Source organism: Salvelinus alpinus, chromosome 32 (genome assembly GCF_045679555.1).
Source record: "Salvelinus alpinus chromosome 32, SLU_Salpinus.1, whole genome shotgun sequence".
In the NCBI taxonomy this organism is placed as follows: Eukaryota; Metazoa; Chordata; class Actinopteri; order Salmoniformes; family Salmonidae; genus Salvelinus; species Salvelinus alpinus.
The window spans coordinates 9,937,255-9,961,059 of NC_092117.1; the positions used below are offsets into that span (position 1 = coordinate 9,937,255).

General features: G+C 43.7%; 1 protein-coding gene across 2 annotated transcripts in view; it reads right to left on the minus strand.

Annotated features, from left to right (window-relative positions):
- The window catches only part of plekhh2 (pleckstrin homology domain containing, family H (with MyTH4 domain) member 2), a 71,785-nt gene that overhangs the window by 11,741 nt on the left and 36,239 nt on the right, over positions 1-23,805 (minus strand). Inside the window, exons 3-14 of one of the 2 annotated variants that reach the window (XM_071379976.1) lie at positions 14,132-14,194; positions 13,348-13,497; positions 13,026-13,109; positions 12,706-12,787; positions 12,441-12,620; positions 5,245-6,131; positions 5,089-5,164; positions 4,887-4,981; positions 4,570-4,750; positions 4,228-4,361; positions 776-889; positions 170-256 (exon numbers count right to left, since the gene is read on the minus strand). In XM_071379976.1, the coding sequence (XP_071236077.1) occupies positions 170-256; positions 776-889; positions 4,228-4,361; positions 4,570-4,750; positions 4,887-4,981; positions 5,089-5,164; positions 5,245-6,131; positions 12,441-12,620; positions 12,706-12,787; positions 13,026-13,109; positions 13,348-13,497; positions 14,132-14,194 (2,133 nt within the window). Of the gene's footprint in view, positions 1-169; positions 257-775; positions 890-4,227; positions 4,365-4,569; positions 4,751-4,886; positions 4,982-5,088; positions 5,165-5,244; positions 6,132-12,440; positions 12,621-12,705; positions 12,788-13,025; positions 13,110-13,347; positions 13,498-14,131; positions 14,195-23,805 lie in introns of both variants that reach the window. The other variant, XM_071379975.1, reaches the window with a different exon arrangement.

Sequence of the window (23,805 nt, forward strand, 5' to 3'; positions counted from 1 at the left end):
ATGCTAAAAATGTGCAGGCAAATATCCACATGAACACACTCTCCTGCTCTCTCTGTCTCTCTCACACACACACACACACACACACACACACACACACACACACACACACACACACACACACACACACACACACACACACACACACACACACACACACACACACAAGTACCTGGAGCACTTGCTTCCCGTCACCGCGGGCGATACTACTGGTGGCGTTGACCTCAATCTGACCCTGTGGTCTCCGGATGACATCACTCTGGGAAGACCAATAACATGGGCTTGTTCAGTAAATGACATTAGTGAGTGTTACAGTTCACTGAACCAAATCATCAGACCAGTCATGAGAGCTACAGACCTAGATCTTCATTTGATCACTCTTTTGTTGATGTGTGTTGTATTCAAGCATTAAAAAGGCTTCTAAAGTTGGTAATTTCCATTTTAAAATGTCAGACTTAATTTGGCCAAACAAAAAATGTATCAACCCCGAATTTTTTAAATATTAATTATAATCCACATAATAATTCAAATTTCCTGTTGCTACAGGTTTATTTTAGCAAACTGGCTCAAATTAAGATGAGTTTTCTGTAGACTGGAGCCTGTACAAGGAGACATGGCAGAAAAGCACACACTAAATATAACCTCAGCTATACACAAAACCATAAATAACAGATCCAAACAGTGTCAGTCCACATTCATTTCAAAGCAAACTCTTGAGGACAGTTGGTATACGTGATTTGAGCGAGTGTGTGTGACTGTGTGACTTTCTTTAACTGACCGGTGACTTGTAATAGAGCAGCTCTCCATCTTTGAGGACAAACCAGCGCCTCTTCCAAGTCTTCTTCCACGTCTTCACCATCTTCAGGAGGTACCCTGACTTCTCCATGGGCTCCTAGAAACCCACGAGGTGGGTGGTGGTGTGTGTGTATAGTATCAGCTGTATGGTATACAGTGCATTCGGAAAGTCTTCAAACTCCTTGACTTTTTCCACATTTTGTTACGTTATAACCTTATTCTAAAATTGATTAAATCTTTTTTCCCCCTCATCAATCTACACATTACCTCATAAAGACAAAGCAAAAACAGGTTTTTAGAAATAAAAAACGGAAATATTATATTTACATACTGTAAGTATACAGACCCTTTACTCAGTACTTTGTTGAAGCATCTTTGGCAGCGATTACAGCCTCGATTCTTCTTGGGTATGACGCTACGAGCTTGGCACACCTGTATTTGGGGAGTGTCACCCATTCTTCTCTGCATATCCTCTCAATGCTCTGTCAGGTTGAATGGGGAGCGTCTCTGCACAGCTATTTTCAGGTCTCTCCAGAGATGTCCGATCGGGTTCAAGTCCGGGCTCTGGCTGGGCCACTCAAGGACATTCAGAGACTTGTCCTGAAGCCACTCCTACATTGTCTTGTCTGTGTGCTTAGGGTCGTTGACCTGTTGGAAGGTTAACCTTCGCCCCCAGTCGGAGGTCCTGAGTGCTCTGGAGCAGGTTTTCATCTCTCTGTACTTTGCTTTGCTTTGCTCTTCCCTCAATTCTGACTAGTCTCCCAGTCCCTGCCGCTGAAAAACATCCCCACAGCATGATGCTGCCACCACCATGCTTCACCGTAGAGATGGTGCAAGGTTTCCTCCAGACATGTCGCTTGGCATTCAGGCCAAAGGCCAATCTTGGTTTCATTAGATCAGAAATCATTAGATCTTGTTTCTCATAATCTGAAAGTCCATTAGGTGCCTTTTGGCAAACTCCAAGTGGGCTATCATGTGCCTTTTACTGAGGAGTGGCTTCTGTCTGACCACTCTCCGGAAGGTTCTCCCATCTCCACAGAGGAACTCTGGAGCTCTGTGAGTGTGACCATTGGGTTCTTGGTCACCTCCCTGACCAAGGCCCTTCTCCCCCGATTGCTCAGTCTTCCATTTAAGAATGATGGAGGCCACTGTGTTCTTGGGGACCTTCAATGCTGCAGAAATGTTTTGGTACCCTTCTTCAGATTGTCACAGGTCAGGTTTTCTCCCTTGAGTGTACTACCTGTGGTTGCCACTGAAGAGCACCCTTGGGTTTATTCTAGTATCCAACTGGCACAGTCCACAGGAGACTGTATCTGACTCTCCAGAGCGGAAAGTGTGGTGTCTCCCAATTGCATCGGCTCCTCTGAAGGATATGAAGGAGAACCATAGCCAAATTGAGAAACCTGACGGGGTACAGGCCCAGCATACGGCAGTGGAACAAATGAAGAATCGACTCCCTCAGCGGGGCCCGAAACACTGGAACCGACTCGGGATCCCTCCATCTGCTCATGACGACGTTCCCGAAGACGGTTGTCAATCCGGATGGCCAGAACGATAAGCTCCTGTCACAGGTCAGGTTGCCACTGGAGAGCACCCTTGGGTTTCTTCTAGTATCCAGGTGACCCTGATTGGGCTTATTGGGATCACATGCTGGATGACTATTTAGGTTCCTCTGTGGACTGGGCCAGTTGCTCAGCTCTCATGTTTTGTTCAGTGTTCTCGTGTGCCCTTGCTTTGTTGTTTTACCCTTACCTCTGCCTGCTGTGTTTCTCTGCGCCTGGGTCCAAGTTCGTACTAGCACTAATGTCACACAGATCTGTGCCTCGACACAATCCTGTCTCGGAGCTCTACGGACAATTCCTTCGACCTCATGGCTTGGTTTTTGCTCTGACATGCACTGTAAACTGTGCGACCTTATATAGACAGGTGTGTGCCTTTCCAAATCATGTCCAATCAATTGAATTTACCACAGGCGGACTCCAATCAAGTTGTAGAAACATCTCAAGGATGATCAATGGGAACAGGATGCACCTGAGCTCAATTTCCGGTCTCATAGCAAAGGGTCTGAATACTTATGTAAATAAGGTATTTCTATTTTTTTTATTTAAAAAATATTTTCTCCCCAATTTCTCATCGCTCTAACTCCCCAACGGGCTCGGGAGAGGCGAAGGTCGAGTCATGCGTCCTCCGAAACATGACCCGCCAAGTCGCGCTTCTTAACACCCGCTCGCTTAACCCGGAAGCCAGCTGCACCAATGTGTCGGAGGAAACACCGTTCAACTGACGACCGAAGACATCCTGCAGGCGCCCGGCCCGCCACAAGCTGTCACTAGAGAGCGATGAGCCAAGTAAAGCCCCTATTGTTTTATTTTATAAATTTGCTAACATTTCAAAAAACCTGTTTTCGCTTTGTGATTATGGGGTATTGTGTGTAGATTGCTGATTATTTATTTTAATCAATTTTAGAATAAGGCTGTAACGTAACAAAATGTGGGAAAAGTCAAGGGGTCTGAATACTTTCTGAATGCACTCTGTGTTGGCTGTGTCACTGTATTGAGAGAAAAAAACAGTCACTGTTCTTACATCCAACCATTTCATGCGCATGAATTACCGGACTTATAAAAACATGTCACGACAGGGCTGATGGAAACAGGAAATGTCGGTACAATGTGATAAATGTTAACAGACAATTTGTTCATTTCGACATGGTGGGATCTTTTTGTGTCTGTAAAATGTATTATGTGAGAAACAGAGGTGGAAACACCTTTATGCGCAAATATTGATATAATAACCATCAATTCGAAGTAAACTTGGAGTCACGCGATGATATGTCACGGTGTCGGCCTACCACCATGATGTGGAAAAGCATGAAAAGTTTATCAGCAGATGAAATAAGTTACGGACTTCACACGGTGATTAACTACAGGTGATCATACAAATCTCCAATAGGCTAAATATCGAGGGTAGGCTATTATTTGATTGCTGGTGACATGATGATCGCTGCTTGGTTGCCAATTATCAAATAAGATGATTATCCATATTTCATCACATAACCTGTCCACTTTATCAGCAAACTCTTGTCAAGAGAGCATGTGCCAAAACCAGATTGGGCAAGTTCGCTGTATTACTGGAACAGTTGATGAGACAAAACTATCGGTAGAGTTGAAAATGCAATGGAAACACATAGAACTTTGATTTTTTATTTATTTGGTACATACATGGGAACTTAACTGCTAAAGTGTTTTTTATGTGCAGTACGTCATCACGCAGCACCTTTTTATCCGCAACGAGTCAGTTGGATGGAAACACCCCTCTGGTGGCATATTGTTCCACGCCGATTTTAGAATATTGGAATGAAAATGTGTCGCCAGTTGGATGGAAACCTAGGTAGAGAGAGAGAAACGTGGTTTGTGCTCAACAAAAAGATGTTCTTACACTCTTGCCGTTGTCACGGGTGCTGGAGCAGGTCTCGGGCAGCTTCTGCTCTGGCTCAGAACACTCTGTGTCAGTAGAGTAGGCATCGGGAGGAATGGCATAGTCACTCTCTGATGTCATGGACGACATGGACACTGCTGGACCAGCAGGGACAACACAGACAGTCATGAGAACATGGTAATAAACACGTATGGATTTGGTTTTAATAGGAAGCAACGTGAGATGCGTACTCTTGTGTGAGTTTTCTTGTAGTGTGTGTGTGTGTGTGTGTGTGTGTGAGGTATCTGACCGTGTGTGTGTGTGAGTCTGTATTTATGAAGTGTCCGTGTGTGTGCGCAGTACCTCTCTTGAGGGAGCGGGGGCTGCCGGGGTTGCTGTTCTTGCGGGGGCCGGATCTAGAGGGGTGTGAGCTACATTTAGATGCTTCCTCTACTTCTGAGCTGGACGACTCCTCTGAGCTGCACGACTCCTCTGAGCTGCACGACTCCTCTGAGAATGGACTACTGCTCAGCAGAGTGGCTTTCTAGAAAAGGTAATATACACCATCAGCTTGACACACACACACACACACACTAGAGGGTCACATTAAAACAGGACTTCTGTGGGTGACACACACACAGTATATTTGCACACTCGCACGTACACACGCACACACCTACCCCCTTCAGCGTAGTGTAAACAGGCGTGGTCATGTTCTTATAGATGAGGGATGTGTAGAGCACAAAAGCAGGGTACGAGGACTGGAGGGAGGGGTCTGGAACAGAGATGACAGTCCAATCAGCCAATCACAGAGCCTTCTCCAAAACACAGGGCCAATGGCAGAACGGTACTGACCCCGTAATAACGTCGTCTCTCGCTCACCTTTGCTTGTCTGGTCTGTACATGAGGTCTCTGACAGCCTGATGCCAGACTTAGCCACTGCATATATCCGGCTTTCCTAAAGGAACAGTCAACACAAGTAAAGCATAAAACACTCAAAGTATGTACAATAAAAGGTATATAGAACTTAGTGCTCACCCAGGAGGGGAACCTGTGTAGAGGGGGTGTTGGTGGCTTGCTCCCTGGCACCGTGGGAGGGGGGTCTGGGCTCTCTGGGGGCTCCTCTTCGTCCGTGGCGAGTGAGGCTGGTGAGGTGCGCAAGGTTGGCTTGGTGGCTGGCTGAGGCGGCGTGTCTCTACTTGTCTCCATGCTGACCTCCTGTTCCTGATCCAGGTCGGTCTCCTGGGGCCTAAGGGGGCGGAGCATGCTGATGGCGTTGCGCGTCCGTCCATGAGCCGCCTCCGTGCTGATTGGCGGCTGGCTCAGGTGTCTCTTGGCCAGGGCCACGCTCATCACGCCAAATCCAGCGGTCGTCCGCAGGCGGGGCTGCTTGGGGGAGGCAGGGAGGTCTCTGGAGTCCTGGGTGGAGGTGGGGCGTTTGGGGGTGAGGGTGGGGGTGAGGATGGGGCTAGGGGTGTTGGAGGGGTCACTGGAGGAGGACGAAGAGTCTAGTCTCTGGGACTGGAAGCGTTTGTTGAGTTCGTCCGAGGAGCAGTCCTCGAGCTTCCTCTCCCTGACCCCGTCCTTCTCCGCCAGCCCCCCCTCCCCGGACCCCGGCAGGTGGAAGTGGGGGCGCTTAGTACGCTCCATGTCATCATCGAACAGAGAGCTGCTGTCATCGGACGCCGTGAGGTAGGTATCGCTGCCGGGACGGGTGTACTTCAGCGGACACCCCCCTCCCTCACTGAAACGTCCACCCTCGCCCTCTGAAGCAGCAATGGAGAGCACAGAGGACACACAGCGAAACTCTGGCCCTCCTGCGCTCTCACACACACTCTCAGTCTCCTCCTCTGAGGTAGCGTCCACTGGTCTGTGGCCTCCACTCTCTGCCCCGGAGGAGACTGATGTCTGGTTAGTGCCGTTATCTGTCAAAGTAAACAAACACACTCCATGTCAATATCATGTACCAAATAACACACCAAATCAATGTTCTTCAACCCTGGTACTGGGGACCCACAGACTATGCTGTGCAGGCTTTTGTTTCAGCCCAGTACTAACACGCCTGATTCAACTAATCAAAGGAATTATGATTAGTTAAGCTTCATAAGGCGTGTTAGCGCAAAACTATGAAATAACACATATGGAATCAAGTAGTAACCAAAAAAGTGTTAAACAAATCAAATAGATTTTATATTTGAGATTCTTCAAAGTAGCCATCCTTTTCCTTGATGTCAGCTTTGGTTATTACATGTTTCCATATGGAGAAAATAGTTTAAAAAAAGAAAGAAAAACCCTTAAATGAGTAGGAGTGCCCAAACTTTTGACATGAAGCCATTCTAATAGAACTCTACCATTTTGAATGGGATGTATGGGACATGATACTAAGGCTACCATTACTTATCATACAAGCACTGTTTTGGTACAAATTATATATATATATCATTCTAATCCACAGATATCACACAATATTTTTTAATCATTCGGCACATGCTGAAATTTGGTCCTCTCAAATTCCACCACATTTCTGCATACGTTTAACCTCTCTTGGGTAAGGGGCAGTATTTTCACGTTTTCACCTAGGCCCAGAAGCTAGGATATGCATGTAATTGGTAGATTTGAATAGAAAACACTCTAAAGTTTCTAAAACTGTAAAAATTATGTCTGTGAGTATAACAGAACTGATATGGCAGGCGAAACCACGAGGACAAACCATCCCCCCCAAAAAAGATGTTCAGCCTACCACTGTTTTCAATGGCTGTCACTTTTATTATAAGGTGAGATCCTTATTGCAGATTGCAGTTCCTAGGGCTTCCACTGGATGTCAACAGTCTTTAGAAAGAGTTTCATGCTGGTTTTTGGAAAAATTAGCCAGAAATTGTAGTTTTTCTAGGTGGCTCCCATTTTGTCTGTAGTGTTTCCAAGCGCGTGGAAGAGAGGGTGTTCTTTGGTATTTTTCTTCGGGAAAGACAATAACGATTCTCCGTCTTAAATTTTATCGTTTATTTACGTATTAGGGTACCTAAGGTTTGATTTTAAACGTTGTTTGACTTGTTTGGAAAAGTTTATTAGTAATGTTTGGGATTCATTTTGTATGCATTTTGATGGAGGGAAACTGGGTGGATTATTGACTGAAGCATGCCAGCTAAACTGATTTTTTATGGATATAAAGAAGGACATTATCGAACAAAAGGACAATTTGTGATGTATCTGGGACCTTTTGGAGTGCCAACAGAAGAAGATCATCAAAGGTAAGGAATTTATTATATCGCTACTTCTGACTTTCGTGGCGCACCTTCCTGGTTGAAATATGTTTTTCATGCTTTTGTCGCGGGGCGCTGTCCTCAGATAATCGCATGGTGTGCTTTTGCCGTACAGCCTTTTTGAAATCTGACACAGCGGCTGGATTAACAAGAAGTTAAGCTTTATTTTGATGTATTACAATTGTGATTTTATGAAAGTTAAATATTTATAATTCTGTAGTTTGAATTTCGCGCTCTGCAATTTCACCAGATGTTGGCCAGGTGGGAGGCTACCGTCCCACCATTTTAAGCCATCATTGGGCTGCATATGTACCAATTATTTATGGCGATATGGCCATGTGAATCCTGTCCAACTAGAACCAAAGTAACTGGTTAGCGGTCATTTTGGAAATGGGGTCTTTCAGAGTATAATAGATTATTACATCTTTATGTAGCAGTTTACTCACTTTGTGTAAAGACTGAAAGGTCTTAATGAGTTACCTGTCTCTCAGCTGGACATAATGCATTCCTATGGGATTTTACTTAAAGTGACGTGTACAGGGCAGGTTTCCAGTCAAATTACTTCAAATGTACACAAAACAGAATATCATATTATATATCATTGCATTCAGTAGATTTCAGGGAATACACATATTACTTTTTAGAGTGTTCACCTGTAAATTATTGGAACTATCCATGAAAACCTTAAAAAAACATTAAGTTGGCACACGTTTTCCCCACTTTTCAACAAAAATAAAATAAAGGATATGTATATATGGCATCTTTGGGCCATTTTATTGTGTTTTCCAGACCCCCTCAAACATTTTAAGCCATCATTGGGCTTTAGGAACCAAATATTATTATGATTATTATTTTTCCACCTTTCTTTAACCAGGTAGGCCAGTTGAGAACAAGTTCTCATTTACAACTGCGACCTGGCCAAGATAAAGCAAAGCAGTGCGACATAAACAACAACACAGAGTTACACATGGGATAAACAAACATACAGTCAATAACACAATAGAAAAATCTATGTACAGTGTGTGCAAATGTAGAAGAGTAGGGAGGTAAGGCAATGAATAGGCCATAGAGGCAAAATAATTACAATTTGGCATTAACACTGGAGTGATAGATGTGCAGATGATGATGTGCAAGTAGAGATACTGGGGTGCAAAAGAGCAAGAGGATAAATAACAATATGGGGATGAGGTACTAGGGTGTGCTAGTTACAGATTCACTGTACCTGTACACAGCCATCTGTAAGCTGCTCTGACAGCTGCTGCTTAAAGTTAGAGAGGGAGATATGAGACTCCAGCTTCAGTGATTTTTGCAATTCGTTCCAGTCATTGGCAGCAGAGAACTGGAAGGAAAGGCAGCCAAAGTAAGTGGTGGCTTTGGGGATGACCAGTTAAATATACCTGCTGGAGCACGTGCTACGGATGTTGCTATGGTGACCAGTGAGCTGAGATAAGTCGGGGCTTTACCTAGCAAAGACTTATAGATGACCTGGAGCCAGTGGGTTTGGCGACAAATATGAAGCGAGGGCCAGCCAACGAGAGCACACAGGTCGCAGTGGTGGGTAGTAAATGGGTATTTGGTGACAAAACAGATTGCACTGTGATAGACTACATCCAGTTTGCTGAGTAGAGTGTTATGGAGATATGGCTTTGTGAATCTTGTCCAATACGGCCAAATGCAGCTGGTTGGCGGCTGTACAAAAGCCCTGAGTGGAGCAGCATACTACTGAGATGAACTTGATCAACCAAGTCGATATCACCTGTTGACTCTCTCTCAATGCCACACACCTGTCACTAATTATCAGGCCTGCCCTGATGGGCTCATTCACACCTTCAGTTGGTATTTAAATCCTGTCAAGCCATTCCTCAGTTTCTTTCCAGTTGTGTGCGTCCAAGTAAAGAGTACGTTTGTTTCCTATTTTCCATGTCTATTTTAGTTAAGTTATAACATTAAGAGGTCATGTAATTTCCTTATTTGAGATGTATTGGTTTAATAGATTCATCCTCATCACCTTTACGTTATGCAACCTGCTTACAAGGTCTCTCCTTTGTTGCAGATCCACACATCAATCCAACCACAAGTAATTTAAAAAATATGGACACAATCTGCGCTGGAACAAAAACAAAAAAGTTACACAATTAAATAACAATAATGAGGTTATATACAGGGGGTCCGGTACTGAGTCAATGTGCAGGGATACAGATTAGTCGAGGTAATTTGTACATATAGGTAGGGGTAAAGTGACTAAGCGTAGATAATAAACAGCGAGTCGCAGCAGAGTGTAATTGCAAATAGTCCGGGTGGCCCTTTGATTAATTGTTCAGCAGTCTTATGGATTGGGGGTAGAAGCTGTTAAGGATCCTTTTGGACCTAGACTTGGCGCACCGGTATCGCTTGCTGTGCGGTAGCATTAGAGAACAGTCTATGACTTAGGTGACTGGAGTCTTTGACAATTTTTTGGGCCTTCCACTGACACAGCCTAGTATATAGGTCCTGGATGTCGGAAAGCTTGGCCCCACTGACCACCTTACGGTCAGATGCTCGAGCAGTTTCCATACCAGGTGGAGATGCGACTGGTCAGGATGCTCTCGATGATCTGGGGACTCATGCCAAATCTTTTCAGTCTCCTGAGGGGGAAAAGGCGTTGTCATGCCCTCTTCATGACTTTCTTGATGTGTTTGGACCATGATAGTTTGTTGGTGATGTGGCCACCAAGGAACTTGAAATCTGAACCCACTCCACTACAGCCCTGTCGATGTGAAGGGGGCTGTTCGGCCCTCCTTTTCCTGTAGTCCACGATCATCTCCTTCATCTTGCTCACGTTGCGGGAGAGGCTGTTGTCCTGGCACCACACTGCCAGGTCTCTGACCTCCTCCCTATAGGCTGTCTCATTGTTGTCGGGGATCAGGACTACCACCGTTGTGTCGTCAGCAAACTTAATGATGGTGTTGGAGTCGTGCTTGGCCACGCAGTCGTGGGTGAACAGGGAGTACAGGAGGGGACTAAGCACGCGGCCTTGTGAATGTTGGCTTCTGGTTGGGATATGTATATACGGTCACTGTGGGGACGACGTCGTCGATGCATTTACTGATGAAGCCGGTGACTGAGGTGGTATACTCCTCAATGCCATATTCTAGTCTGTGCAAGCAAACCACTCCTGTAGCTTAGCATCCGCGTCATCTGACCACTTCTGTATTGAGTGAGTCACTGGCACGTCCTGCTTTAGTTTTTTCTTGTAAGCAGGAATCAGGAGGATAGAATTATGGTCAGATTTTCCAAATGGAGGGTGAGGGAGAGCTTTGTACGCGTTTCTGTGTGTGGAGTAAAGGTGGTCTAGAGTTTTTTCCCCCTCTGGTTGCACATGCTGGTGCAACCAGAGGTTGCAGTGAGTTAAAACGGATGTAAGTTCGCCTGCATTAAAGCCCCGGCCACTAGGTGTACCGCTTCACAATGAGCATTTTCGTGTTTACTTATGGCCTTATACAGCTCCTTGAGTGCGGTCTTAGTGCCAGCGTTGGTTTGTGGTGGTAAATAGATGGCTAAGAAAAATATAGATGAAAACTCTCTTGGTAGATAGAGTACCTCATGATAAGCTGTAGACCACACTACCTCAGGCAAGCAAGACCTAGAGACTACCTTAATATTAGACATTGCACACCAGCTGTTATTGACAAATAGACAAACTCCCACCCCTCGTCTTACTGAACTTGGCTGTTCTGTCCCGCCGATGAATGGAAAACCCAGTCAACTGTATATTATCCGTGTCGTCGTTCAGCCACGACTCGATGAAACATAATATTTTACCGTTTTTAATGTCTCGTTGGTAAGATAGTCTCAAACGGAGCTCATCCAGTTTATTCTCCAGTGATTGCACATTGGCCAATAGAACGGATGGTAGAGGCGGGTTACCCACTCGCCAACTAATTCTCACAAGGCACCCTGATCTCCGCCCCCTTTATTTCCTTATTTTCTTCATGTGAATGACGGGGATTTGGGCCTTGTCTGGGAGCAACATTATATCCTTTGCGTCCGACTCATTAAAGAAAAAACCTTCGTCCAGTTCAAGGTGAGTAATTGCTGTTCTGATATCCAGAAGCTATTTTCGGTCATAAGAGCATCAACATTTGTACAAAAGAAGTAGAAAATAAGTTACAAACAATGCCAAAACACACACAAAATAGCACAATTGGTTCGGAGCCTGTAAAACGGCAGCCATCCCCTCCGACGCCATTGTCAGAGTGCTGACAGATGTGTGAAATTTGGTGGCTCCATGACAAATAATAATACGTAGCCACTGGACTATGGTCAAAATTACCTCAAAATGACCCCTATTAAGATCTTAAGTGCACTCTATGATCAGAATTGTCTATATTATGTGTTTTTTTTTTAAGTTGGTAGATAACATTATTGTTTGGCATGATATTACCATGTTTTATTCTACCAGGAAATCCACATGGCAGTAATTTTATTAAAATGTCCACCCTGATTGACTGACAGGCTTCCCAGACAGCCTCAATCTTTAAAATGTTCCTTAAGGTATCTAGTATTAGTGTACCAAGTTTGATACTTGTATCATAAAATGGAACAATCATTTCACCTATCCACTGGACTAGTGGTTCTCCTGGACCAGAAGTGAAGAACATAAGATGTAGGATCTTAATTTGATCACTCTTTTGTTGCTAAGAATTGTCCTGTAGAGCAGGAAATGCAAACGTGTAGTATATTCAAAGTTTAAAAAGGCTTCTAAAGTTTGTAATTTCCACTTAAATGTCAGACATGATTTGCCTTGACAAAAAATGTATCAACCGCTACAAAAATCTCCATGAATTATAATTCACATTTCCTGTTGCTGTAGGACAATTTTTCTGCTGTAGAAAACAGGCTCAAATTAAGATCCTTCATCTGTAGTACGACATTGATAGTCATAGAAATGATCCGTGATGGTCATCCAGTAGATATGAGGAGGTAGGGACTGACCAGTGTTGTTCCCCCCTTCGGCCTCGGGCTGGGTTCTGAGGGTCCTCTGGACGGGCTCGGGGCCTGTTAGAACCTGGGGGTTCTTCCCTCGTACCTGGAAACAGCCAAATGTCAGGCTGCTGAGACGCTGGGCTTCCCCAGGCTTAGACTGGACACCAACTCCTCGCTTTTGCTCCAGGGCTGGAACACATAAATGAAACAGAGACTTTAAAATGTCTAGCCAGGGGACTTGGGTATGTGTGTGTGTCTTTTCTGTGGTCCTTACCCTGCATCTGCTTCTGTAACTCCTGGATCTGAGCCTCCTGCTGAATGTTGGTCTCTCTCAGAGCAGCATTCTCCACCTCAAACTAGGAACAGCACAAACTCTTGTAACACCAAAAAGCATCAACACTAATACTATACAAATACACACACGCTTGTTTTACTTTCCTTGTGGTGACCAAACAATTGATTCCCATTGAAAATTCTATTTCCCTAACCCTAAATACAACCCTAAGCCTAAAATAGCATTTTTACTTGTGGAGACCGGCAAAATATTTTCCTTGTTTGCCATCCTTGTGAGGACACACACTTCATGTAATGTACCTCACACAGCTTCAGCATCACCCACTCTTTGATCTTCGCTGCTTTCTCCTCCACAGTCTTAGCATCCTGGGCTCGGATCTGTTTCTGGTAAGGGAGAGAGACAGACATCAACACTGATCTAGGATCAGCATACCCTCCCCACAATCCTAACCTTAACCATCACGGGGGGAAAGAACAAAACTGACCTTAGATCACTGTCTAGTGGTAGCTCTTTACCTACTCTTCCAGCTGTAGTCACAAACACTGTTCTAGGATCAGCTTACCCTCCCCACAATCCTAAACTTAAACCATTATGGGAGAAAGTCGAGGGACAACTGTTTACCTGCTCCTCCAGTTGTGTCTCCAGCAGGGTGATGACATCATCCTTCTCCTGTAGGAGAGACTGTAGGTCCTGACAGCGTTTGAACAACCGCACCTCGGAGTCACCTGACTGACCGTCGGGAGCCTTCACCTTCTCCTCCATCCACTGCACCTGAGAGACACACACACTCTGTTATGAAGAGTATGCATACGCACACATCACACATAATAGAATGTGCTCAAGAAATATACAGGTAACTTCCCAAATGAAGGAAACACCTGAGTAAATGAGGGATTCGAAGTATGTCAAAAGGACAGGTGTGGCGCCTGAGTTAATTAAGCAATTCACATCCCATCATGCTTAGGGCCATGTATATTAATGCTGGGCATGCCATTATTTTGGCTACCATGGCTATGGCCCCATAGGATGACAATGTCCCCATCCAAAGGGCATGAGTGGTAACTGAATGGTTTGATGAGCATGAAAAGAATGTTAACCATATATCATGGCCGTCTGTCACCGGATCTCAACCCAACTGAACACTTATGGGAGGTTCTGGAGTGGTGCCTGAGACGACGTTTTCCACCATCAACAAAACACCAAATGATGGAATTTCTCAGGCAAGAATGGTGTTGCATCCCTCCAATAGAGTTCCAGACATGTAGAATCTATGCCAAGGTGCATTGAAGCTGTTCTAACTAGTGGAGGCCCAACGCCCTATGAAGACACTTTATGTTGGTGTTTGCTTTATTTTGGCAGTTACCTGTACATGTAACACACACACACACACACACCTCTCATTTACCTGCTGGTGAGCTTTGAAGGCACATTTGTCTGCCTCTACCACCTGCGTCTCCAGCTGCTGAATCTGTAAGAGGGAGAATGATGGACACATCATGTTTATGTTCCATGTTTACATACACAGTCACTGACTACATCCTCAGTCCCACTCCCCTCACTTGCACTGAATGATGTGAACGAAACCTTTCATTTCCCTCTTGGTCGAACACATTAAAACAATGTTTATACAGTCTTAGAGGAGAAATATCCCCCTCCGCTCAAGCCCAAATGCAATAACTACATCCAAATAAAGAATGGGAGGTGGTGCATACTAGACATAGTGAGTGTCATTACTGATAACACTTCCTGTTTTATGTTCCTAAATGGAAAAGGGAACAGTTACATCCCCCAAATGCTCTTGCATTGAGCATCCATTGTCAAATATATTTTGTATAAATTATTTTTTTATTTTTTTAAATGTGACTAATATTTTTTTGTTTTTATGTCATCACTTGTAACTACTAAACCTGTATAGTAAAGACTAACTCTTTGCCTACTTATGTGAGACTCGACTCCTGTTGTACTGCCCCTCTTGGTTACGGCTACAGTGTGTTACACGGAAGTCTGGTTGGGACGCGAAAGTGCACGGGTGTCAAGTCTCACGTTTGAGTCGCACGCACACGCATACAAAGGAAAGAACTCACTGACGCGCACACAGACACAGCTTTGTGGGAACGGGGAATGTGGAAGAATTTAGGAGTAACATTCCTCTCAAATGCCTCAGCTCAAAGTGGCGGAAGTGGCAGAGAAACCAATGTCTTCTGAGGAGGCACACGAAGAATCCCAAGGCCTCTGACAAACACGGCCTTTGAATGTGCAGCAACAAGACAACCACCCTTCCACAACGTCCCATTACAGCAGTGGCATTCTATCCGACACACACACACACACACACACACACACACACACACACACACACACACACACACACACACACACACACACACACACACACACACACACACACAGTCCAGTACTCTGGGATCATGACATCATGGTGTGGCTATAGTGGAGCCTGTATGGACTGGAGAGCTGGCTCCAGAGTTGCTGTTGGACTCTCATTGCTCTGGCACTGGTTCTACTCAGCAATGTGTTTCCCTTTAGTTCTAGTAACTGGGAAATGGACCCAGCCCAGCCGGACCCAGAGGTTAGCTGATGCTATGCCCTTACACACACACACACACACTCAGAGTTTCCATTGCAGGAGAATAATACGTTTGGAAGACTTTCTATGTGGATCAAAACTGTATGTATGGGTTTTCTGTGTGTGTGTGTGTGTGTGTGTGTGTGTGTGTGTGTGTGTGTGTGTGTGTGTGTGTGTGTGTGTGTGTGTGTGTACATGGGGAGCAAGAACCAAGGACGTTGTTTTATGGACATTTCAGTAGACCTAAAAGCCTAGTGAACAATTTTAAAAGGGCAGTCAGTGAAGCTAGTGGTATACAGCAAATCCTGTCTGAACCAGTCGGGTCCACTCTGTCTTCCAACTCCGGCTGAGGGAAGGAAGGCTTGGAGCTTATTCACAGCAGGGGCAGACTGTACACAATTGTACACACACACTACCCTAACTGTGGCCAGTGGTGTGCCAGCTGGACCAGAGGGTGTGTTCAGATCAAAAACACACATGAAACCTGCAGAGGGGTTGGGTTAAATGTGGAAGATACATTTTGGTTGAATGCATTGAGTTATGCTACTGACCCCTTTCCCCACACACACACAGGGCATAAGCGACATCATTTGTTTTGTTACTTATTTTTACTCAGTCAGGGTTTCAACTCATTTTTATATTGATAAATTGGTCTAGCCAGCTATCTAAAAGTAATCATGGCAGATTAACAGACCGGGCACGTGCTCAGGGGCCCTTAATGACTTTGTTAGTCATTCTCACTCCGATATCACATTAATATGGCATAAGTTATGGCAAAATTTCAGGAAATTAGTTTTAAAACTTCAACAATTTCTCCCCACCCCATGGCAAAATGTGCAGGAAATTGGATGTAAAACTGCTCATTTATCTCTCCGCGCCATGGCAAAGTATATAGAGAGTATAATTGCATGAAATGAGTTATACATTTGCGAAATGTTCTCCCACCCCATGGCAAAATATGTAGAACTTCAGAAAACTTGCTTTAAAAGTGCAAAATGTTATCCATGACCTATGACAAAATATGAAGAATTGCAGGAAATTTAAGCTACAACTTTGTCAAGAGAGGGGCCACTTAAATGTTTCGCCCACTAGGTGGGGGCCCTCCAACCAAATCTCGCTTAGGGTCAGCCTTGCACACACATACAAATGTACACACGCACATGTACACAAAGAGGCAGGCAAGCACTCACGAACACATACACACACACACATAGCCACATCTTCTTAGGAAGGATTCTCCAGAGCCCAAGGCCGTCCACAAATGAAAACCCACAGCTTTCTCTCAATGCACAGATATAGCATCAGGCAGAGAATAGAACTGTAATTACAGGCAGGCAATTCCATGGTGGCATAATGAGGCTGAGACTCCGATTTTTCACTTTAAAAGTATGCCAAACAAAAACCATCGATTGCAAAGTTAACCCTTTACACTCGTGGGAATTGGCCGATATGCATAGGGCTAAATTGTGATGTTTCTTACAGAAAAAATATAAAAAGCATATGCATAAACATGGTAGCAATTGAAAAGGAACAGTTTCGAGATTATAGGAAAATTATTTGACCAAAAGATGAGAACACAACGGTTCACCTGACACAAGACCGAATCCAAAAATTGGACTTCTGATTTTGTTCATTTTACAATTTTACTGTACTCTTCGTTGCATTTGTTGATAAAGAAATCAGAAAATAATCTGGATACATTCAGTAAAACGATAAGAATATTCCTGGAAAATGTGGGGTAGGTGCAACAAAAGACTAAATAATTACAAGGGTTCTCAGGGAGAGGACTAACTGGTGTCTCCAAGTGGTCACACACCTCTCCAAAAAGCCTGTTCTATTGTCAATTTATAAAATACCATGTCACAGTGTTAAGCTTTCACAATGCAATTCAGGGAAACAGATCAACATTTTGGTGCACATAGAAAGAAGCCATGAGTGCATTCAGCAAATGTCCTTCGCAACAGACAAACATAGGCTCATTCTGTTCAGACCAACCCAGGGTATGACGCCATGTCATCTTGTAACTCTACATCACACATAGTGATCATAAACATTGACACTGGATATAACATTCGATTTATGATATGGAAATGTGATGTGGACATTTGGACTCACAGGTGTTTTGCTTGCTTGTATGACATCAACGCGGTACTTATTGATCCTCAATGTCTCATCTTTCTAAATACATAGAGTCCTCTTCATTTACAGCATTTTCCTCACTCAGACGACAAAACGTGCAAACGTTGCCCAATTAGCGGGAGGGATGGGGGCAATTTGTTGACCCGCGAGGTGCTCAAGTTCAGAACAGCTGTCAGTCAAAACCCATCCAGCGCTGTGAAGCTCAGAGCCAGAGCACTGACGTGATGTATAGCATGTTACTGTACAGCCACTGCGTTCTAATTTAGGCGTTTATCAGAGCCCAAATCTGCCATTTTCAAGACGTATATGGGTACGAGTATAAAGGGCTACACAAGCCATACAACTCCATGCACAAGCCATACAACTCCATGCACAAGCCATACAACTCCATGCACAAGCCATACAACTCCATGCACAAGCCATACAACTCCATGCACAAGCCATACAACTCCATGCACAAGCCATACAACTCCATGCACAAGCACTACTTTTAACAATTTCCAGTGAAAATCTCCCTCCATTGTGACCACGTTTTCCAAGAACTGTTAAATATCTACACCGAATTAAGATTCAAAGACGTCTGCAGAAAGAATGGGGTGTCAGCTATGACATGACACCTTAAGTTTCTAAAAATGTATTTTGGTTGAACTACAGTAAGTGAAGTGGATTAACACCCGGTAATAAAATGACATCCCTGATCTATACTATACACAAATGCATATTTATGAATGTCAATCTCTTCATGGTGATGTATCCTGAATGGGTACACAAATATAGACAAATGCAATATCCTCCTTTGCATGTTTTGGTATTATTCTACCCCAAAACAAGACCAAATCTGGTTGGTCCGGACAGCATCAAATCTGTACCAATCATAGACGTCTATGTTTCACAAGTTTGGACATCACAGCACAGCACAGTAAAGTACAGTACAGCACAGTACAGCACAGCACAGCAGAGTAGAGTTCAGTTCAGCCTGGTTTTGGTCAGTGCTCAGTGGGTGACAGGGCTGGTTACAGTGAATGGAAAGAGAGAGGGTTCATGGGTAGGTGCCAGTAAGAGCCGGGGGAGGTGACATTAACTGAAGAGAAGAGAGAGAGAGAGTGACGGGTTGTTCAAACTGTTTTCACACACTCTCTTTGACCACCACGCGACAGAAAGAGAAAGACAACCGTTATGAGCTGAATATAACACTATCCCAGTGGAAGGCAGGACAGTAGGATGCAGTGTTGTGTTCGAGACCACCTAAAGCGAGACCGATTCAAGACCAAGACCGCAGAGGGGGCGAGACCGTGTCAAGACCGAGACCGGAAGGGGGAAGAGAAGTCAGAGACAGAGTTAAGACCGATACCAGAAAAATGCGAGTCCAATTCAAGATCATGACTGTCATTTTGTCAAACTGTTACAATAATAAGTGTTCAAAATGTCCTGTATTTTGTGTTCATATTTCAGAACAACATATGGATTCTCTAGACATTCAGAATGGTGAAAAAAATGCATGCTGAGGGCAAATACAACCACTCCACAAATTTTTACAAACCCAAACACAGTGGGGAACAATGAGGGCCTTCTACAATTTCAGAGAAAGGTTAAGGATTTATAAAATAATAAAAAATAATCAGATTTATAGATTATTAGTTTCAATTATGTTCTGATTTAATCGCTTCAGTTTTGTTAGAAAGGAAAAGGTTATTGTTGAAGACAAAAAAATATTCAACCAGAATTTTTCTTTGGCAGTCTCTGGGTAGATACATTTAGCTAGCTAAGTCAGCCATTGGCTAGGCCATCAGAAGCTTGATAGAAGGCATCTGCCATTCAACTGTATATGGGGACATTTTTTAGAGCGACAGTGGAATCAACTAATCACATTGACTTCTAATGGCCAACAGGTCGAAGGCCAACAAGTCACTGTGCAATAGCGAGCAGTAGTTTTCCCACGGTCTAGCTAGCTAGCTTTTGTTGTAGGCTAGTTTGCAGCGGCTGCAGCAGGTGTTATCGAAGAGGATGTTGTTGCTAATTTGTTAGCTTCTCCCTTTTCAAGAATAACTTTCAACAAAAAGTTACGTTTCAAATGATCATCATCTGGTGAGTGGAACTGTAATTTTTTATTGCTGCTCACATCTCTTTGAAAATAACTTGTGTGTGAAACATTGTTCCATTTAAACTCTAGATCACCGGTTACTTTGTGTGCTAAACGTTAAATATTTTTGCAATGGGAAGTAATAGTTGTACATTTCGATTGGGAAATGCTTAGCTTAATGGTTGTGCTTTTGTATTCTTCTGATTGGGACCTACTGGCTTATTATGTCAGAGTGAATGGAACGCTGTCTTTCCATCGGCCCTATGCAGTGGTGTAGTGGTGCCTGGAGAAGTGGGTCCTGTGTGAAGGAATGGCACCCTGTGTGAAAAATGCTGTTTTCCTATATATTTGTCAGATTTCCACTCTCAAAATCAAACTTTAAAAAAAAATCTAAAATGTTAAGTTGTCACCCACTTCCCTTGAAAAATAGTTTGCCCTACAGCCAATTCTGTCGAATCAAAATAATTTACAAAAAACAATCAGATTTCGACAGAAATATGGCTGAGACGCAAAGAAAGTTCAAGGAGAGGGGGTACAAAAATGATCAGATTAATATTGCCATTGAGAAAATTCAAAACAAAACGAGACATGACCTTTTTCAAGGGCAGTCTCGCAAAAAGACGCATTCTTGCATTCTAACTACCCGCTATTCAAAGCGCTCTGAACAAATTAAGGGAATCGTTCACAAACATTGGTACATTCTAAAATCCGATGATAGTCTCGGTAATGTGTTTTCGGACCTTCCCTTGGTCGTATTTTCGCGGGGCAGAAATCTCAGAGACCAATTGGTAAACTCTGATTTACCACCCCAAGATATTCCTGAACAACGTCTATTTGCGCCCCTACTGGATGGAAACTACAAGTGTAATGGCTGTGCTCAATGCAATGGCACTTATAAATGCAGATCCTTCAAACACCCACAAACAGGGAAATAGATCCCAATCAAAGGTGTTATTACGTGCTCCACTAAGGCAGTTATTTATCTTATAACTTGTCCTTGTGGTAAAAATTTGGTGGGTAAAACAAAGCACGAATTAAAAGTACGTATCTCAGAGCATCGTAGCACCATAAACTTGACTTACCCAGTTGCGGCCCACTTTTTGGAGGCAGGCCACTCGATTTCGTCTCTGTGTTATATTGGCATCGAACATGTCACCCTCCCTAGGAGAGGGGGTGACCTTGATAATTTATTGTTAAAACGAGAGGCTGCCTGGATCTTTAACTTAAAGACCCTTGCTCCCTTCGGTCTCAACGTAGACTTTGATCTGAAGCCATTCTTGTGATTATTGTGACTTTGCCATTGTAATTGTTTGTAAGCTTGTGTAGTCTAAAATGAATCTATGATCGTATGCTATACATTTGTTTTTTGTATGCTGTTCTTTGTATGCCATTTTAATATTTGAGAAATAACCAATGATATTAGGCCACTCTTGGCCATGATTACAGACACCTGTGTGTCTTTTGACACTATATAAACGAGTCATCCCGCAGTGTTTGTGATTATACCCTGATGAAGACAGCTTGGCTGTCGAAACGTTGGTAATTCAATTTTTGCATCTGAGCTCCTAGAGTGTGCGGCTCTCCTTTATTTTTAAGTTCTAAGTCCAAAACAATGCTTAAACCACATCAGCAGATCGTTTTCAGGTCTGGGAAAAAAAAATATATAATGTCTGGTTGCCCTTTAATTCAATTCAATTGAGCAAAACAAATTCCCTCCCCATTGATACAAATCAGCATTATATCATTCTGTCAGGTAGGCCTACATTGCAGTCAACATTTCATTGGGAAGGTTTTTGGGGAAAGCTTGTAGAAATGTTCATGCATACAGGCCATGATGACTGGATTGCACATTGCAAATAGCCTACTAACCAAGACTAAGGACTAACATTTTTCAATACCTGGTTTGCATAGCCATGGTTGCCTTAGTTCGCATTTACTGGTAGATATCATAGGGTGAAACATCTTTCCTTCCGTCATTCTTCTGTGAGCTGCTAAATTCGACAAACAGTTGAGCTCTGGGCACTATTGCTGCCAGCAGATAATATTCCGCTGAAACTAGACTATGTGTGCTGAACGCATTTGAATATATTTCACGTGCTTTGCGATTGTGTAGGCTACTTTGCGCATGATTTCTCTATTATACTTAGGGTTGCACATTTTGGGGAATATTCAGAGGTGGAAACCTTCCGTGGGAATTAACGGGAATATATGGGAATTAACGGAAATATATGCAAATTAATATTAATACCATTTAAATGTAGATGTTTTCTTGCATTGGATATATTTACCATATCATATGGAGACAGAAAGATAAACCTTTTACCTTATCATAAGTAGACAATTGCAAATGATTAAATCCTTCCAACAGAAGAAGAAAGTTACGAATTATTTATGAATTCAACTTTAATTAAATGAGTTGACTCTTCACATGGGTTGCTTTCACTGAACAACAAAAGAAAGAGAATATTGAATGATCCCCAATGATCCATCGCAACTCTCAAAAACATTTTCAACATAGATCTGCAATATGATAGTCTAGAAACCTAAGCTTTGGTTGTCTTCCTCTCAGGCTTCCATGTCTTCTCCCTGGACCTCCTCAATGTCCACCTCTTGAACATCAGACTCTGAGGCCTCATCTTCACTGTCACTTTCCAACCTTGTTGAGGATGGCTCATTGTCACGCTCAAAAAGCCTCAAATTAGCCCGGATGGCCACCAATTTTTCAACACTTGTATTGGTCAGCCTGTTGCATGCTTTGGTGTGTGTGTTCCCAAACAAGGACCAGTTGCGCTCTGAGGCGGCTGATGTTGGTGGGATTTGGAGGATGATGGAGGCAACAGGGGAAAGATTCTCAGATCCAAAAAGTCCCTTCCACCAGGTGGCTGATGAGATATGTTGGCATGACTGCCATATTGCATCTCCATCCCAAAGCCCTTGCTTGGAAGTGTGCTTCGACAGACTGCCAAGAACCTTGCCCTCATCCAGGCCAAGGTGGCGAGACATGGTAGTGATGACACCATAGGCCATGTTGATCTCTGCACCAGACAGGATGATCTTGCCAGCATACTTGGGGTCCAACATGTACGCTGCGGCGTGTAAGTCTGAACATCAGACAGGATGGCATTGTCTCCCTCAATCCGTGCAATGGCCACAGCTATAGGTTTCAGGAGTTTCAGGCTGCTTACCACTCTCTCCCAAAATACATCATCCAGGAGGATCCTCTTGATGGGGCAGACTGTGATATGGCCATGTCTTGGAGAGACTCCTTCCCCTCCAGGAGACTGTCAAACATGATGACAACACCACCCCAATGGGTGTTGCTGGGCAGCTTCAATGTGGTGCTCTTATTCTTCTCACTTTGCTTGGTGAGGTAGATTGCTATAACTAGATGACCCTTCACATACCTAACCATTTCCTTGGATCAACTGTAGAGTGCATCCATTGTTTTCAGTGCCATGATGTCCTTGAGGAGCAGATTCAATTGAGGAGCAGCACAGCCAATGGGTGTGATGTGATGGTAGGACTCCTCCACTTTAGACCAAGCAGCCTTCATGTTCGCAGCATTGTCTGTCACCAGTGCAAATACCTTCTGTGGTCCAAGGTCATTGATGACTGCCTTCAGCTCATCTGCAATGTAGAGACCGGTGTGTCTGTTGTCCCTTGTGTCTGTGCTCTTGTAGAATACTGGTTGAGGGGTGGAGATGATGTAGTTAATTATTCCTTGCTCACGAAACATTCGATCACCCATCAGAGATGATTGCAATACAGTCTGCTTTCTCTATGATTTGCTTGACCTTCACTTGAACTCTGTTGAACTCTGCATCCAGCAAATGAGTAGATAAAGCATGTCTGGTTGGAGGGGTGTATGCTGGGAGAAGAACATTCAGAAATCTCTTCCAATACACATTGCCTGTGAGCATCAGAGGTGAACCAGTTGCATACACAGCTTGAGTAAGACATTCATCAGCATTTCTCTGACTACGTTCCTCCATTGAGTCAACAAAAACTTCTGATTCCAGGAGGACCATGAGCTGTTGCTATCGATAAGGTGTCTGATTCATCATTTTCACCTCGAATAGAAGTAGAGGGAATTTTGTCAGAGGTTGCTATTTGTGAGCGCTGAGGGAACTTTATGCACTTGGCCAGATGATTCTGCGTCTTTGCATTCTTCACATATGATTTGGAGGAGTATTTGAAAATGTACACAGATTTTCCTTCTACATTAGCTGCAGTGAAATGTCTCCACACATCAGATAATGCCCGTGGCATTGTCTTG